This window comes from Aquarana catesbeiana, linkage group LG13, assembly GCF_042186555.1.
Source record: "Aquarana catesbeiana isolate 2022-GZ linkage group LG13, ASM4218655v1, whole genome shotgun sequence".
Classification (NCBI taxonomy): Eukaryota; Metazoa; Chordata; class Amphibia; order Anura; family Ranidae; genus Aquarana; species Aquarana catesbeiana.
In genome coordinates, this window is record NC_133336.1 from 19,229,597 (window position 1) to 19,247,830 (window position 18,234).

The window sequence follows — 18,234 nt, forward strand, 5'->3', positions numbered from 1 at the left end:
ATAAGCTCTGTCTGAAAATAAAAAAATGATATAAAATTGATTAGGATAAGATGTGTGATGGAGTAATTGTCATTCAAAGGATCATAGCACCTAAAAATGGCATTTACTGGGACAGGGTATTACAGGCTGATATTAAAGTAGTTAAATGTCAGTTTCTGGTGGATGCCTGACAATTGGATCCCGTCATGGCTCCTCTCTCCTCATTGGATTTCCAATATTACATTTTGGTGAGTGCAGCATTCGGAGTGAGAGCAACCCAAGCTGAGCAGAAGAGGTAGGTGAGGCAATCGTCCCTCTGCAGTCTCCACTAAATATAGAACTCCAGCAGGTGGCGCCCCCCCCCCGCTACCTATAACCTCATCAACACTTCTGGGTGGACTAACCCTTTAAATATGTGACTTCCCCTCCTGTATTCCAGCAAGAGGGCTCTCTGTGTGCCCAGCACTGCCTGAACAACCTGCTCCAAGGAGAGTACTTCAGCCCCGTGGAATTATCTTCTATCGCCATGCAGCTGGATGAGCAGGAGAGGATGAGAATGGCGGAAGGAGGGCTACAAAGTGCTGAATATAGGACCTTCATGCAAGTACGCCTTTTTATTTCCAAAACTATTCAGATTAACCCTTTAATGTCCCTTTAAAGATAAAACAAATCCTATCATCTAGTAAAACTGAACATATCATTGCAGCTAATTGATGTACCTGAGTGAATTATACCGCGTTCGTTTCATTTAATGATAGATACTGATAAAATCTTCCTTTCTTTCTTTCTTTCTTTCTTTCTTTCTTTCTTTCTTTCTTTCTTTCTTTCTTTCTTTCTTTCTTTCTTTCTTTCTTTCTTTCTTTCTTTCTTTCTTTCTTTCTTTCTTTCTTTCTCTCCTGCAGGAGGCATGCTGCTTCTGATGTGATTATTCACAGCAGAAGCCGATCTGCGGGTGCCAGGCACTCGATGTCCGCCGGCACCCGCCGATCGCTAGGCAGAGACTCAGAACGTATGTAAACAAGGCAGATCGCCTGACAAGGATAAAAGCATGGATTTTGTGTTGCAAAGCGGGGGGAAAAAAATCCCCCACCCCACCCCCCCCCCCAGTAAAGGCAGCACACAGTAAACACACACACTAGTTAGGCACACAGTTAACCCTTTGATCACCCTAGATGTTTAACCCCTTTCCAACCAATGTCATTAGTACAGTAACCCTTCAGTAGTATACGGCCTTGTTGTGTTATTTTGATGTGCATATGCACAGCCACGTATTATGTTTACATGTATTTTTTACTACATTTTTTAATCTCTCTATAATAAAATTATATTTTTTCATACCTTTTTTTTTTTTTTTTTTCTACTTTTTACTATGATTATGTAGTATTTGTGGTGACTGTACATACAATCACCAGTGCCTTTAAAGTCCCGTAAAGGGGAACCCTTCCTTTTTCTTAGTACAATGACAGTGCATATTTTTAGCACTAATCACTGTATTCGTGTCACTGGTTCTTGTAAAGTGTCAGAATGTTTGCCGCAATATCGCAGGCCTGCTATTAGTCGCTCAACGCCGCTATTACTAGTATAAAAAATAAAAATATATTCTGTAAAATATATCCCATAGTTTGTATAACATTCACGTAAACCAATCAATGCATATTGGAATTTTTTGCCAAAAACATGTAGCAGAATACATATTGGCCTAAATTTATGAAGAAATTAGTTTTTTTTTTTTTTTTTTTTTTATTGGATATGTTTTATAAGAGAATGTGAAAAATAAATAAAAATACACCCACACCCACACCCTTGCAAAAGTTTTCACCCCCCCCCCCCTTGGCATTTCTCGTGTTTTGTTGCCTCACAACCTGGAATTACCATGGATTGTTTGAGGATTTGCATCATTTAATTTACAGAATGTGCCCACAACTTTGAATATGGGTTTTTTTTTTTTTTTTTTTTTATTGTGAAGCAAACAACAAATAGGTAAAAATAACAGAATAAGTCAATGTGCATAACTATTCACCCCCCTAAAGTCAATACTTTGTAGAGCCACCTTTTGCGGCTATCACAGCTCCAAGTCTCTTTGGATAAGTCTCTATGATCTTGCCACATCTTACCACTGGGATTTTGGCCCATTCCTCCTTGAAAAACTGCTCCAGCTCCTTCATGTTGGATGGTTTGCGCTTGTGAACAGCGATCTTTAGGTTTGACCACAGATTTTCTATTGGATTGAGGTCTGGGCTTTGACTAGGCCATTCCAACACATTTACATGTTTCCCCTTAAACCACTCAAGTGTTGCTTTAGCAGTGTGTTTGGGGTCATTGTCCTGCTGGAAGGTGAACCTCCGTCCTAGCCTCAAATCACACACAGAGTGGTGCAGGTTTTGCTCAAGAATATCCCTGTATTTAGCACCATCCATCTTTCCCTCAACTCTGACCAGTTTCCCAGTCCCGACTGCTGAAAAAGATCCCCACAGCATGATGCTGCCACCACCATGTTTCACGGTGGGGATGGTGTTCTTTGGGTGATGTGATGTGTTGGGTTTGCGCCAGACATAGCGTTTTCATTGATGGCCAAAAAGTTCAATTTTAGTCTCATCAGACCTGAGCACCTTCCTCCATACATTTTGGGAGTCTCCCACATGCCTTTTCCCAAACTCAAAACGCGCCATTTTGTTTTTATATCTTTCTTCTGGCCACTCTGCCATAAAGCCCAACTCTATGGAGCGTACGGCTTATTGTCATCCTATGTACAGATACTCCAGTCTCTGCTATGGAACTCTGCAGCTCCTACAGGGTTACCTTAGGTCTCTGTGCTCCTCTCTGAATAATGCTCTCCTTGCCCGGTCTGTGAGTTTTGGTGTGCGGCCGTCTCTTGACAGGTTTGCTGTTGTGCCATGTTCTTTCCATTTGGTTATGATAGATTTGATGGTGCTCCTAGGGATCATGAAAGATTTGGATATTTTTTTATAACCTAACCCTGACTTGTACTTCTCAACAACATTGTCCCTTACTTGTTTGGAGAATTCCTTGGTCTTCTAGGCAGTGTTTGGTTAGTGGTGCCTCTTGCTTAGGTGTTGCAGCCTCTGGGGCCTTTCAAAAAGTTGTGTATATGTAATGACAGATCATGTGACACTTAGATTGCACACAGGTGGACATCATTTCACTAATTATTTGACTTCTGAAGGTAATTGGTTGCACCAGAGCTTTTTATGGGCTTCATAACAAAGGGGGTGAATACATACGCTCATGCCAATTATCAGTTTTTTATTTGTGAAAAATAGCTTTATGTATATATTTTTCTAATTTTACTTCACCAACTTAGACTATTGTGTTCTGATCCATCACATATAATTCAGATTAAAAAAAACCCCATTGAACTAAAGGCTGTAATGTAACAAAATAGGTAAAAAGCCAAGGTGGGGGGGGGGGGGGGGTGAATACTTTTTCAGAGCACTATATAATATATGTGTTATATATATATATATATATATATATATATATATATATATATATATATATATATGTATGTGTGTGTATATGTATGTATGTATATATATATATATATATATATATATATATATATATATATATATATATATATATTATTTTATTTTTTCATTTCTCAAACTGTATATAACTTTCAGTTAGCCTGACCCACCTCAAAAAATAAAATAAACTCTTACTCCAGTTGTTTGTGGGGATACGTATATGTTTTTTTTTTTTTTTTTATTGTATCCCCTAGTTGGGCTAAAAAACAACAGTGCAGATCTGCCCTATAAATCCCCGCTAAGGGCTTGTTTATACTTTTTTTTTTTTTTTCAAAATGTGGCATTGGACATGCTTTTTTAACCACTTGAAGACCAGGCTTTTTTTTTTCTGACTTTTTGTTTACAAGTAAAAATCTGTATTTTCTGTCAGAAAATTACTTGGAACATTATATATAATTAATGTTCCAAGTAATTTTCTGACAGAAAATACAGATTTTTACTTGTAAACAAAAAGTTAGAAAAAAATGTGGTTAAAAACTTTTTTATTTTATTTATTTATTTTTTTTGTGGTGGGTCGGGCTAACTGAAAGTTATATACTGTTAAAAAAAAAACAAAAAAAAACTTAACCATTTGGGTCCAGTTTTCCGTTAACCAAAGGACCTCTGGAAGGTTTACCCCCCTTCATGACATATATTTATTAATAATAATATTATTCTCATCCTACCTAAAACTCACTTTTGTTGACATTAACCTAGATCAAGCCCTGATCCTTCTTATTTATCTTATTTTATTTTTTTTCTATTTTTACATACAAACTTTTTGTTTGCTCTCACCTCTGGCTAGGAGAAAAATTTACATTGTATCTTTCCTGTATCCAGAAGAGAAACCGAGTACCAGGAGTAGGTTTTACTGATTGCTGATTGATCGTTGCGCCAATCACAGGCTTTCACGGTTATCATGTGATCGGGAGCTGGGACTCCTGATTGTTGGTAAGAGACGAGGAGTTGTCAATGACAGCCAGTTCTCTGTGCTGGGAGGATGCTATGGAGCATGCTTCCAAACACAAATGCTGACGCACATGTGGAACCTATAAAGACTCCCTTCCCCGACACCGCATACATCTGTTCTGCCAGCAGCAATAGGTTAAGGAGTCACTCTAGGGAAACAGCGCTGTTCAGTACAGATACACTGCCGATTATGCCTGAGGCTGCATTCATACCTGCAGCACCCAGGAACGAGCGATTTTTGTGTGTGTGCTTTGGAAATGGGTTACAAATGCACGTCGTGCTTGCAGTGCCGTTAATTGGTAATCTCACACAAGTACTGTTAGCAGATGCACAACACTTTACACCTAAAAAAAAAAAAAAAAAAAAAGGTTCTGGAGCTCCTTTGGTGCATTTGTCCTGAAGTGAATGGAGCTGCCCTATGTGTGTCATGCATGGGAACGTGTGTTCCTGCTAATGCTAGGTGTGAATAAAGTTAAATTCCAGCCTTACCACCAGCCCCCCCCCCCCCTTACACACACATACACATATACACACACATATACACACAAATATATATAGATATATATATATCTATATATATATATATATATATATCACACACACATATATATACACATACACACATATACACACACACACTACACACATATACTATACACATATACATACATACATACATACATACATACATACACACACACACACACACACACACACACACACACACACACACACACACACATATATATATACATATACTATACACACACATATATACACACATACACACACACATACACACATACACACACACACACATATACATACACATATACACACATACACACTACACACATATACTATACACATATACATACACACACACACACACATATACATATATACACACACACACACACACACACATATACATACACACATATACATACACACACACACACACACGTAGCAAGTTTTCTTCTCCATTCCCATCAAACTTTGCATCTGCACAGCCTTTTAGAGCGGCTGCAGCTATCTTGAGCCCACCTTCGCTTTCTGTCTAAACATCTTCAGTTCTCATCGGTCACCTCTCGTCTTAGATCGGTACTGTCATTGGCCTGCTTTTTTTTTTCAGCGGTTGGCTTTTTCTGTCATCAGTAATTTTCTTCCCAATTTCATTATATGAAAAAACAAATCTTCAGCATCCCTTTAAACGTGCATGCTCCTTGGGTGGTGTAGACTTTGGCTGTGCAATATAAGAGAGATTTGTTTTCACTTCTTGTTTAGGTGACACTTTCTCTGAGTTGGGAGGTGAAGGGGGGGAAAGTAAATGCTAATTTTCAACATCTTGTAGGTACTTGGCTTTTGTAATATTACTGATGTTTTCCACCTCTGTTTATTGCAGCAACCTTCTGGAAACATGGATGACAGTGGATTCTTCTCTATTCAGGTAAGCTCAACCTATCAACAGAAAACCTGACATGCAAGTTACCTGCCATATTTGGAGGCTTCTGGTATATGAACATGCAATTGGACTTTTCTATAGAAAATGACAATCAAGCAGTCAGTCTGAGCAATGTCGATGAACGAAAGGTGTGCTTTTTAATCAGGTTTGGAAATTTAGAGTGTAAACAAATGTAGACACTGGATGTTTTCCACAGCTGGTGTGTAACTTTAATACACAGGTCATGTGTAGTACGCTTTGTCCTTTTACCCCACTATTAAGCCTCCCCCTACTTGCCGGCAATTACTGGCTGTCAAAATGACAGCCAGAAGATGATCTACAAATAAATTGGGTATCACTGTCCTAAAAAAAAAAAAAAGGATCATGTAACACACGGATTAACCACTTCCATACTGGTCCTATTTTGGCACTCCTCTCCTACATGTACAAAAATCATAATTTTTTTGCTAGAAAATTACTCAGAACCCCCAAACATTATCTATGTTTTTTTAGCACCCTAGGGCAGTGATGGCGAACCTTGGCACCCCAGATGTTTTGGAACTACATTTCCCATGATACTCTGCAGTGTAGTTGAGCATCATGGGAAATGTAGTTCCAAAACATCTGGGGTGCCAAGGTTCGCCATCACTGCCCTAGGGAATAAAATGGTAGTCGTTTAAATTTTTTTTATGTCGCACGGTATTTGTGCAACAATTTTTCAAACATGTGTTTTTTTTTTTTTTTTTTTTTTTTGTGGAAAAATCTCACAAATTAAACGATAACAAAACGGTAAAGTTAGCCCAATTTTTTTTGTATAATGTGAAAGATAATGTTACGTTGAGTAAATAGATACCCAACATGTCGCGCTTTAAAATTGCGCACACTCGTGGAATGGGAGACGCTTTAAATTTTTTTTACAGCTTACTAGTTTAGAGTTCAGCATTTGAGTCAGGACAAAAAGTTAGTCCCTTGCTTAAAGCGGAGTTCCCACTGTTCAATTTTTTTTTTTTTTTCCCAGGATGCATTTTTTTTTTTTTTTTAGAATGTTGATTTAGATAACTCACTTTTTTTTTTTATTAATCCACGCTTGATTGCTGATTTCAAATAGGAATATGACTTATACTCCTGTTTAATAGCAGTTTCCATAGTGCTTGTGGGCATGTGAAGCCCACAAGCACTATCTTCCGGGCTCCGGTGCACAATATCGAGGCTGGCTAACCGCTCGATAATAGCGGTGTGAGGACTCGCCGCGCTCCCAGCGGCTGATTGTTTTCAATCCATGCACAAACTATCCAGGCTCGTGTGAGTGTATCTGCTGAAGAATTGTCATTCTGAGTATTTGGTTTATTTGTGCCATGATGTTTATCTTTGATTTATTGCATGTCACTCCCTGCATCTAATGCCGCGTACACACGAGCGGACTTTACGGCAGACTTTGCCTGGCGGACCGTATTTCGTCGGACAATTCGATCGTGTGTGGGCTCCAGCGGACTTTGTTTTCTCAAAAGTTGGACGGACTTAGATTTGAAACATGTTTCAAATCTATCCAACGGACCCGAGTCCGGTCCAAAAGTCCGCTCGTCTGTATGCTAGTCCGACGGACAAAAAGCCACGCTAGGGCAGCTATTGGCTACTGGCTATGAACTTCCTTGTTTTAGTCCGGTCGTATGTCATCACGTACGAATTCGACGGACTTTGGTGGATTGTGTGTAGGCAAGTCCGTTCATTCAGAAAGTCCGTCAAAGTCCGCCGGGCAAAGTCTACCGTAAAGTCCGCTCGTGTGTACGCGGCACTAGAGCGGCAATCAAAGCAATTTTTCAGAACGCCAAACCACTTTACAAACGAAGCCTTTTTTGAATGGACCTATTTATACACACATTTTTTGGCATTTTTTTTTTTTTGGCATTGTATCGGACTCTATGAACTGAGTAGCCATCTAGGTTCATTCAATTAATTGTGTATTTGCAGGTGGGGATTTGTGTATATCCTACTGGTGGAACTTATGATGGTGTTTGTGAGACTACATGATTGCTAATTTTTGGCCATATTATATACATCATTTTGTTTTTGTCTATTTTTTTTCACCATGAGGAATATTTATTAATTAAGTAATCACACGGGATTTTAGCACTGATTGAAAGGTTAATTATAGCGCAACATTTTTTCACTTAATATTTATTTATAGGTGCCTGAACACTTTTATGCTTGCAGCTTAAATTATTTGGTTTTCTTTCAATCATAATTCATCACTAATCCATTTCAGCGCTTTTAGTAATTTTGTTTTGCATATTTTTAGCACACATCACTGTATTGGTGTCACTGGTCCCCAAAAATTGTCGGTGTCCGATTTTGTTGCATCGCAAGTCCCGCTATTAGTTGCTGATTGCTGCCATTACTAGTAATAAATGAAATAAAATATCACATAGATTGTAGACACTATAACTTTCGCGCAAACCAATCAATATATGCTTAATGGGATTTTTTTTTTTTTTTTTTACCAAAAATGTGTAGCAGAATAAAAAAAACAAAAAAAAAAAAAAACAATTTGTGGATATGTTCTATAGCAGAAAGTAAAAAAAAAATTATTTTTTTTTTTTTTCAAAATTGTCAGGGGTGTTTTTTTTTTTTTTTTTTTTTTATTACGGCGCAAAAAATATAAAACCACAGTGCTGATCAAATACCACCAAAAGAAAGCTCTATTTGTGGGGAATAAAAGGACATAAATGTTTATTTATTAGGGGTACAGCGTCACATGACCGCGCGATTGTCAGTTAAATTAACGCAGTGCCGTATTGCAAAAAATGGCCTGGTCAGGAATGGGGGTAAATCTTCCCTGAGGGCCAGTTACTGCCCCTTTAATCCATGCTATGGAGAGGGAGAGGTGTTTGGTAGTCCTGTCTTAGGCCTCATACACACAATCGGACTTCAAACAAACTTTTCCTTGGATTTCTGTCCAAAGGGCGTTGGCCGTGAACTTGGTATGCATACACACGGCAGGACTTTTTCAGCCAACTTTCAACAAATCACGTGGTTTTTTAGGTCTTTACCGCCACCCTTTGGTCAACTTCTGTATTGTCTGATCTTTTGCATTGGATCTGAGCATGCGTGTTTGTACTTTGGACTAATGTCCTATGGACCTGTGTACACACGATAGGATTTTGCACCATAGGACTTTTGTTGCCAAAAAGTTTGTGTGTTTGCAAGGCCAACATTTGTCCGATGAAAACCGAAAAAGTTTGTCCGATGGAGCGTACACACGGTCGGATTTTGCCTTAACCACTTAAGGACTAGCCTTGTTTTGGATTTTAGGTATTTACATGTTTAAAACAGGTTTTTTTGCTAGAAAATTACTTAGAACCACCAAACATTATATATTGTTTTTTTTTTTTCTAACGCCCTAGAGAATAAAATGGCAGTTATTGTAATACTTTTTTCGCACCGTATTTGCGCAGCGGTCTTATAAGCGCACTCTTTTTTTAAAAACTTTTTTGGATAAAAAAATAAGACAACAGTAAAGTTAGCTTAATTATTTTTTTATATTGTGAAATACAATGTTACGCCAAGCAAATTGATACCCAAAATGTCACGCTTCAAAATTGTGCCCGCTCGTGGAATGGCGTCAAACTTTTACCCTTTAAAAATCTCCATAGGCGACGTTTAAAAAATTCTACAGGTTGCATGTTTTGCGTTACAGAGGAGGTCTAGGGCGAGAATGATTACTCTCGCTCTACCAGTTGCGGCGATACCTCACATGTGTGGTTTGAACACCGTTTCCATACGCGGGCGGGCACGTATGCGTTCGCTACTGCGAGCTAGTCGGGACAGGGCGCTTTAAAACAAAAATTTTTTTTTCTTATTTATTTTACTTTTATTTAATTTTTCACTGTTTAAAAAAAAAAAATTGGATCACTTTTATTCCTATTACAAGGGATGTAAACATCCCTTGTAATAGAAAAAAAGCATGACAGGACCTCTTAAATATGAGATGTGGGGTCAAAAAGTCCTTAGATCTCATATTTGGAATTAAATGCAATAAAATTAAAAAAAAATTTAATTTGAAAAAAATGACATTGAAAAAATGTGCCTTTAAAGAGGCATGTTCGGAAGTGACGTTATGACGTCGCTTCCGCCCTGCAGTGTCATGGAGACGAGTGGGCGCCATCTTACCCTCACTCGTCTCCATGCACAGCCACTGACAGGACGCGATCGCCTCCGCCGCTACCGGCTCCGGTAAGCGGGGGAGGGCACCGGATCGTGGCGGGACGGGGGGCCCCACCCCCACCGATTAAAAGTGATCTCGCGGCGAATCCGTCGCAGGGACCACTTTTATCTTGTAGCCGACCGCCGGCCGAAAACGGTGATACCGGGGTTATGGCAGCTAGCTGCTGACATAACAACGATATCCGTCCTCAAAGTTAGGACGTACATCGGCGCGCGCTGGTCGGCAAGTGGCTAAAACAGGTAATTTGCATGTTGTCAAAAAGTCCGATCGCGTGTGTGAGGCTTTAGGGTGATAACGCTCCTGCCCATGGATACATTGCAGGGACAGAAAACGTTACTGGCAAGATCAGTAAAGGGTAAAAAAAAATAAAATAAGCCTGACAAAACTAAAGCAGCCACCACGTTTCTGTACTTTTTAAATAAAAAAAAAAGGGAAGGTTGACGATGACTGTGTGCGTCAGGGACATTGTAAAGAACATACCGTTGTATCATTCTGCTACAAGCGTGCAATGGATGCACAGTCTGTATTATCTGTGTCAGACAATGTAATACATTTACAGAGCTCTCACTGCTTGCTGCTTCTTTGTTTTTGTTGTTTTGTTTTTTTTTTTGTTACAGGTTATAAGCGATGCTCTGAGAGTGTGGGGCTTAGAATTAATCCTGTTCAACAGTCCAGAATATCAGATCCTCGGCATCGATCCAATGTAAGATGGTTTTTTTACAGCCCTAGAAATGGTCTTACGACATAAGTAAGATCAGCGTTGTTCAGTTTTATCAGTCCTGTACGCTCCTTTTTTTTTGTTCAGCAGTACCAAGCCTTGATGAAGGGGGGAGCCTCTGAACCCCAGAAACGTGTTGGATGTTTGATACAAGAGTATGAATAAAATTGGGTCCTCCTTGCAGTAAAAAAATATGACCGGGTTTCCTAAAGCGGTGGTAGTCTTTAAGAAAAAAAAATAAAATAAGCTTGAACATGCAAGGCAATATCATAATGTGCTGGTATGCACCGCATGCTAGCACATTATGAAAGTCTTGCTTTAAAATGAAGCCCTCTAGCGGCTGGCTGTCACCGCTGCAGAGGCTTCCATCTTCACCCGATCTTCCTTCCGGGTTCGGGGCTCTGATTTGGCTGAGTCGCGATGATGTCACAGCCATGGCACTCTGCTCTAAAGGAACAGAACGGGTATGCTCCTCCTTCAAAGTGCATACGTCGTGACGTCGCCGGCAGTTGCTCGCTAATATCTCCCTAAACGGGAGATATTTTTTTTACCTACAGGTAAGCTTATAATAAAGCTTGTAAAAATAACATAAAAGAGTTTACTACCACTTTAAAAGCGAGCTGTTAAATGTTTTGTAAACCTCAGACATGAACAAAGCAATCCCCTCTATAATGTGTACTTGTCTCTATTCAGAGCACAAAGTGTCATTTCTGCCTGCTGCCTCATTCCTCTGCTATCTGTATAAGTCACTTCTGACAAGTTTTCCTGACACCAAGAGAAAAATGGTGACGTGAGAGGGAGCTCCAGCACACCGCCTGTGATTGACAGCATCAGCTCTGTTCCTGTGTACTGTGTGCAGTCGGGGGGGTGTCCCTCTCCTCTCCTCCCCCTCCCCTCCAATCAACTCTCAGAGCTCTGCTCACTAAGCTCTGAAGAATGTAATTGTCAGAAACCATGAAATCAGGCCGAGACAGAAGTACAGTTAAATCACACTTTTTAATATTAAAAGTAAAAAAGAACAAGCGTAGTCAAAACATAGCCAAAGTTTAGTAACTGGAATCAATAGTCAGCCAAGCCAGACGTCAGGGATCAATGTAGTGGAACAGCAAGCAGGATCTGGAGCCAGAAGGGATGTCGGCAAAGCAAGTCTTGAACGGGATCGCAGGAGAGAGTCTCTGTGATGTTGACCAAGGTAAAGGCAGAGATCATCTGGACTGGGACGGCTTAAGTAGGCAGGACTGACGAGCAGGATATCATCAACAGCTGAGTAACTGTGGAGAGAGAGGAGCTGGCAATTAGCTGACAGCTCAGAGAAGGAAGGGCTGAGCCCAGCCCTGACAGTAATATCAGCTCACCCCCCTCTCTTTTTTTTTTTTTTTTTTTTTTTGACATTTCAAACAAGCTTTTGTAAATTCTGGACTTTGGATGGACGTAGAGCTAATCAGAATTATTTGGAAATAATTCATTACAATTTTTTTTTTATAGAATTCTAGCAGCACTATGCAGAGATTATTGATTCACTCCCTGCCACAGGGGATTATCCAATATATTATTATGTCACACTATCACAGTTGTGATAGTTTTGGATGGAAGTTGGTTAATTTTACACCGTGGGTTTTTTAATTTTTTTTTTGGATGAGCATATAGTATTTTTGTTTTTAGTTTTGCAGGGCTCCTTGCAACTGTAGACTGATTTTTATTATTTATTTTTATTATTATTATTTTATTTCATTCCTAGAAACGAACGAGCTTTTATTTGCAATTATAAAGAACACTGGTTTACTGTACGAAAATTAGGCAAACAGGTAGGTTTCATCTATTTTTATTGATGTTATTAAGTTGTAAAGCCGGTCTTGCAATAAAATGCAAGGTCTACTTACTAAATATCACCTTCCCCTAATTTACAATTGCTGCATTATACCGGGGAGGGGGGGGGGGTATTATTAGAAAATATATTACTTTTACCTCTTTATGCTCATTTTTATGACCAATTCATGAGCTGCAGGCTGCAAAGTGGAGCCCTATGGAGTTCTCTCCCATGGAGTCACAGACAACTGGGCTCACTTACTTGCATATATACTGGCTGTAAATGAAGAATGCTTTCAGAAATAGAAGTGTTATTTAATTTTTGTTTTTACCATTTAAACAAAATGGAAAGTAATTGGAGAGAATAAAAATCCAAATCAAATCAATATTTGGTGTAACCACATTTTTGCCTTTTTAAACCCGCATCCATTCTTCTAGGTACACTTGCACACAGCTTTTGAAGGAACTCGGCAGGTAAAAGCAAAAGATCATTTTTTTTTTTTTTTTTTTTTTTTTTTTTTTGATCTTTTGCTTTTAAAGGTGAAGAAGAGATTTTTGTGTCTTTTTTTGACACCAGATCTCTCCATAAAGAGGACCTGTCATCCCTATTTCTATTACAAGGGCTGTTTACATTCCTTGTAATAGGAATAAAAGTGCTCAAAAAAAAAAAAAAAAATACGGGGACAGTATAAAAAATAAAATACATAAGAAAAAAAAAAAAGTAAACTGCCTCCGTGCTCCCGCGCAGAAGCCAACGCGTTTGTAAGTCACGCACACATATGTAAATGGTGTTCGCACCACACGTGACGTATCGCTGCAAATGTTAGAGCGAGAGCAATAATTCTAGCGCTAGACCTCCTCTGTAACGCTAAACTGGTAACCTGTAAAGGCGTTTAAAGCGTCGCCTATGGAGATTTTTTAAGTACCGTAGTTTGTCGCCGTTCCATGAGCGTGCACAATTTTAAAGTGTGAGATGTTGTCTATTTACTAACTAACTTTACGTAACATCTTCTTTTTACATTATACAAAAATATTGAGGTATATATTGTGTTTTAACAGTACAAACAAATGGCCACTACCCTCACCTATAACTGGCCTTTGCAGCAAGGAGCACATAGAAGGGCAATGCATGCAAATCAAAACCAAAGAAATTCCCGGCTCAACTTACCGACCTAGCCTGCTAACCAAACCGAATTGTCCTATCTAACAGTATGCATTTAAAACTGTTAGGGCAATAATATTAGTGAGGGGGGGCTTATTGGACACCTCTGCTGCCGTAGTGCTATTTGCTGGATGTCCAGTGCACCCCTGTGCCTTTTAACTTTGCCGCCCACCCTCCAAATGACGGTGGGGTGGTGCGGGTCTCGTTCTGGGACGCGGTCATATCACAGCATCCTAGAACGGCCGCTCGACCGCGCTGTGTTGCTAGGACACGGCGCGACCTCGATCTCTGCCTGATTACAATATAGTGCCAACAGTGTCAGCAATCAGTGCCCACCACTGCCCACAAGTGCCACCAATCAGTGCCCATTAGCGATGCCAGTCAGTGCCCATCACTGCTGTCGCTCAATGCCCACCAGTGCCGCCTATCAGTGCCCACCAGAGCCACCTAATAGTGCCCATAAGTGCGGCATATTAGTGCCTCCTCATCACTGCCACCTAATAAGTGCCGCCTCATCAGCACACATCAGTGAAGGAGAAAAATTACTTAGTTAAATAATTTACTGACAGAAATCTTTTTTTTCAACATTTTTGGTCATATTTTTTACCAAAAAAAAAAGAAAAAACCCCAGCAGTGATTAAATACCACCAAAAGAAAGCTCTATTTGTGTGAAGAAAATTATAAAAAAAATGTTTTGGCACAGTGTAGCACGACCGCGCAATTGTCATTCAAAGTGCGACAGCGCTGAAAGCTGAAAAATGGCCTGGGCAGGAAGGGGGTGTAAGTGCCCGGTAGGCAAGTGGTTAAGGGGGGTGTGCTCCTTCCGGCTCACCTGCCCTCTGCCTATGCATTATAGTGCATGTGCTTCCACCTTTTTGAGGCTCCCAAAATTTAGCATTAGGACTACAGATAATGGGGTGCCTTGATCGGGCTTTGTAGCTTACGCATGTATTTGCAAATATGAGCAAACGAAACCCCCGTTTTTAAGTCATATTGTTAGACAGGATAATTCAGTTGGTTAGCAGGCTGGTCGGTAAGTTGAGCTGGGAATTTCTTTGTTCTTGTTTTGCATATATAGTGTTTTTTTTGTTTTTTTTTAATTAATTTTATTTTTTATTCATTAAAATATATTTTTTTTTTCAAACAAATTTGCGTTTGAAAAAAACGCTGTGCAAATACTGTGTGACATAAAAAATTGCAATGAACACCATTTTATTCCCTATGGTCTCTGCTTAAAAATAAACCTCAATAATGTTTGGGGGGTTTTACGTACCGTACATATAACACGTACAATTTTAGGAGTGACGTTTCAGGAAAAAAAAACAACTTACATTTTGAATAAAGAACATTGAAGCAAAATAAAGGTCAGTGCCCATGAATGCAGCCTGATCAGTGCCCATCTGCAGCTTCATTTTTGCAGCCTGATGAGTGCCCATCTGCAGCTTCATTTTTGCAGCCTGATCAGTGCCCATCTGCAGCTTCATTTTTGCAGCCTGATCAGTGCCCATCTGCATCCTCACTATTGCAGCCTGATCAGTGCCCATCTGCATCCTCACTATTGCAGCCTGATCAGTGCCCATCTGCAGCCTCACTATTGCAGCCTGATCAGTGCCCATCTGCAGCCTCACTATTGCAGCCTGATCAGTGCCCATCTGCAGCCTCACTATTGCAGCCTGATCAGTGCCCATCTGCAGCCTCACTATTGCAGCCTGATCAGTGCCCATCTGCAGCCTCACTATTGCAGCCTGATCAGTGCCCATCTGCAGCCTCACTATTGCAGCCTGATCAGTGCCCATCTGCAGCCTCACTATTGCAGCCTGATCAGTGCCCATCTGCAGCCTCACTATTGCAGCCTGATCAGTGCCCATCTGCAGCCTCACTATTGCAGCCTGATCAGTGCCCATCTGCAGCCTCACTATTGCAGCCTGATCAGTGCCCATTTGCAGCTTCATTTTTGCAGCCTGATCAGTGCCCATCTGCATCCTCACTATTGCATCCTGATCAGTGCCCATCTGCATCCTCACTATTGCATCCTGATCAGTGCCCATCTGCAGCCTCACTATTGCAGCCTGATCAGTGCCCGTCTGCAGCTTCACTATTGCAGCCTGATCAGTGCCCGTCTGCAGCTTCACTATTGCAGCCTGATCAGTGCCCGTCTGCAGCCTCGCCATTGCACGGAGATTAGAGACGCCAAATTACACAGAGCGGGGGATCACCCGTTTACTCGGCGGCCTCTATAATACAAAGTTCCGCCTCTTGGACTGGCTCCTATGATAGACAGAATAGTGGTCCAATGCCCGGACATGTGACTTCTATCATAGGAGGCGGGACTTCGTATTGCAGAGGTTGCCGAGTAAACGGGAGATCTCTGCTCTGTGTAATCTGGCGGCGCTCGTGACCCCCCCCCCCCCCCGCTTCCCCTCCGAGGCAGCCCAATGAAGACATCGACGTATAACACGCACACATGATTTAAACTTGATTTTCAGGGGAGGAAAAAATGCGTGTTATACGCTGATTTAAATGCAGTTATTTTTTAGCAAAAAATACTGATTTAAACGCGTTAACAAAAAGTGCCAGGAAAGGCCTGGTCTTCAATTTGGTTAATTTTTTTATTTATTTTTTGTAAACCTTGCAGTTTGGGGGAGGAGAAGGAAACCCCACTGCAAGGGTAGATTTTTATTTTATTTTTTTAAATTTTTTTTATGTTTCCTGGAGTTCAGCTTTAAAGCAATGCAGTGTGGTTCAGCTATACCGTTGTGTCTTTTAAATGAGTCCATAAAGGATCTCAAATCTTGGGAGAAGATAAACTGTACTAGAGTATCTTCTAACCAGATCCTTTTACTTTCTTGGATCCCAGTTGAAGTATTTTTATATCACCGACACCTAGAAGTCAGGGGTGAGGTGAGTATATTTTCTAAACCTTTTCCACTTTTTTTTAAAATTTTTTTTCTATAGGTATAATGCAGCGATTTCAGATGAGATGAGGGTGTGTTAATATAATAAGCGAGCCATGCATTTTATTGCAAAGTGTTTTTTTTTATATATATATATATATATATATATATATATATATATATATATATATATATATATATATATATATATATATATATATATAACATTTATTACTCTTTTTTAAATACTGAGAAAAAAATAACTATTTAAAATGGGCAATTTACTACAAAAGTGTATATGCATTAAAGGAAACTTGTCCTGTTCAGCACAGACTTTTAAAGTGGCTTTGAGCAGCGTATTATACTAAAAAAAAAAAAAAAAAAAAAAGAAAAAAGCATCATACCTTCCAATGTACCTTCCACACTTTTTCTTACAGGAGCTGTGACGGGCTGAGTACAAAATTTCAGCTTGCGATTTTATCTAACAGTGAGTGTCATTATAATGTCAGGAGTGAATAGGGAGAACTCAGAAGCCCTATTTTTTTTTTTTTTTTTAAAGCACAGCAGTAGACTGTGCCTTTGGTGAACTGCAGATGAACTCAGAATAAACATGCTGCATGTAATCTGAAGCTAAAGCAGCTCACTGCTGTCATCTGCGTGACTTGCTTAACTCCCTCCCTCCCATCCTCCCATAGTATTATTGCAGGCTCTGCCTTCTCCCCATACTGATGCGTTACATTGCATCATGTGTGGCCAACTGTAGATAAGTGTGGGTAGCTGTGCCAACTATAATTAAAAATTTGTTTGTTTTTATCTGGCCTAAACAATTTTTTGTTTTGGCTTGGGTGACCTTTTTTATATGTTTTTGACCCTTTCGAAAGCCTGCACTTGGGCAGACACATGTAAATAAACACACATTAACCACTTCCCACTGAGGCCAATTCTGGCATTCCTCTCCATGTAAAAATCTTTTTTTTGCTAGAAAATTACTCACAACCCCATTAAACCTTATATGTCTATTTTCTAGCAGAGATCCTGGAGAATAAAGTGGCGCTCATTGCAATTTATGTCACACGGTATTTGTGCAGCAATTTTTGAAATACTATTTTTTAGGTAAAAATGCACTTTTTATTATTATTATTATTATACATGATTTTTATAGCACCAACAGTTTGCGCAGCGCTTTACAACATGAGGGCAGACAGTACACTTAAAATACAAATCATTACGAGAGGAATCAGGGCCCTGCTCGTTAGAGCTTACAATCTAGAAGGGAGGGTCAAGTGGAAACAAAAGTTAATAACTGTGCGGGATGATCAGATGGAAAGAATGAAAATACAGTTGTTAGGTGTAGGTAGGATAGGCTTCTCTGAAGTGAAGGGTTTTCAGGGATCGTCTAAAAGCTAATAGAGTAGGAGATAAGCGGACAGATTGGGGTAGGGCATTCTGTAGGATTGGAGAGGCTTTGGAAAAGTCCTGGAGGCGAGTGTGGGAGGAGGTGATGAGGGAGCAG

At 39.9% G+C, this 18,234-nt stretch overlaps 1 protein-coding gene across 1 annotated transcript in view; it reads left to right on the forward strand.

Annotated features, from left to right (window-relative positions):
* Positions 1–418: 418 nt before the first annotated feature.
* The window catches only part of ATXN3 (ataxin 3), a gene marked incomplete at its 5' end in the record, with an annotated part of 36,137 nt that continues 18,321 nt past the window's right edge, over positions 419–18,234 (forward strand). The window contains 4 exon segments of the mRNA XM_073610060.1: positions 419–583; positions 5,881–5,925; positions 10,759–10,844; positions 12,598–12,664. Coding sequence (XP_073466161.1) covers positions 419–583; positions 5,881–5,925; positions 10,759–10,844; positions 12,598–12,664 — 363 coding nt within the window.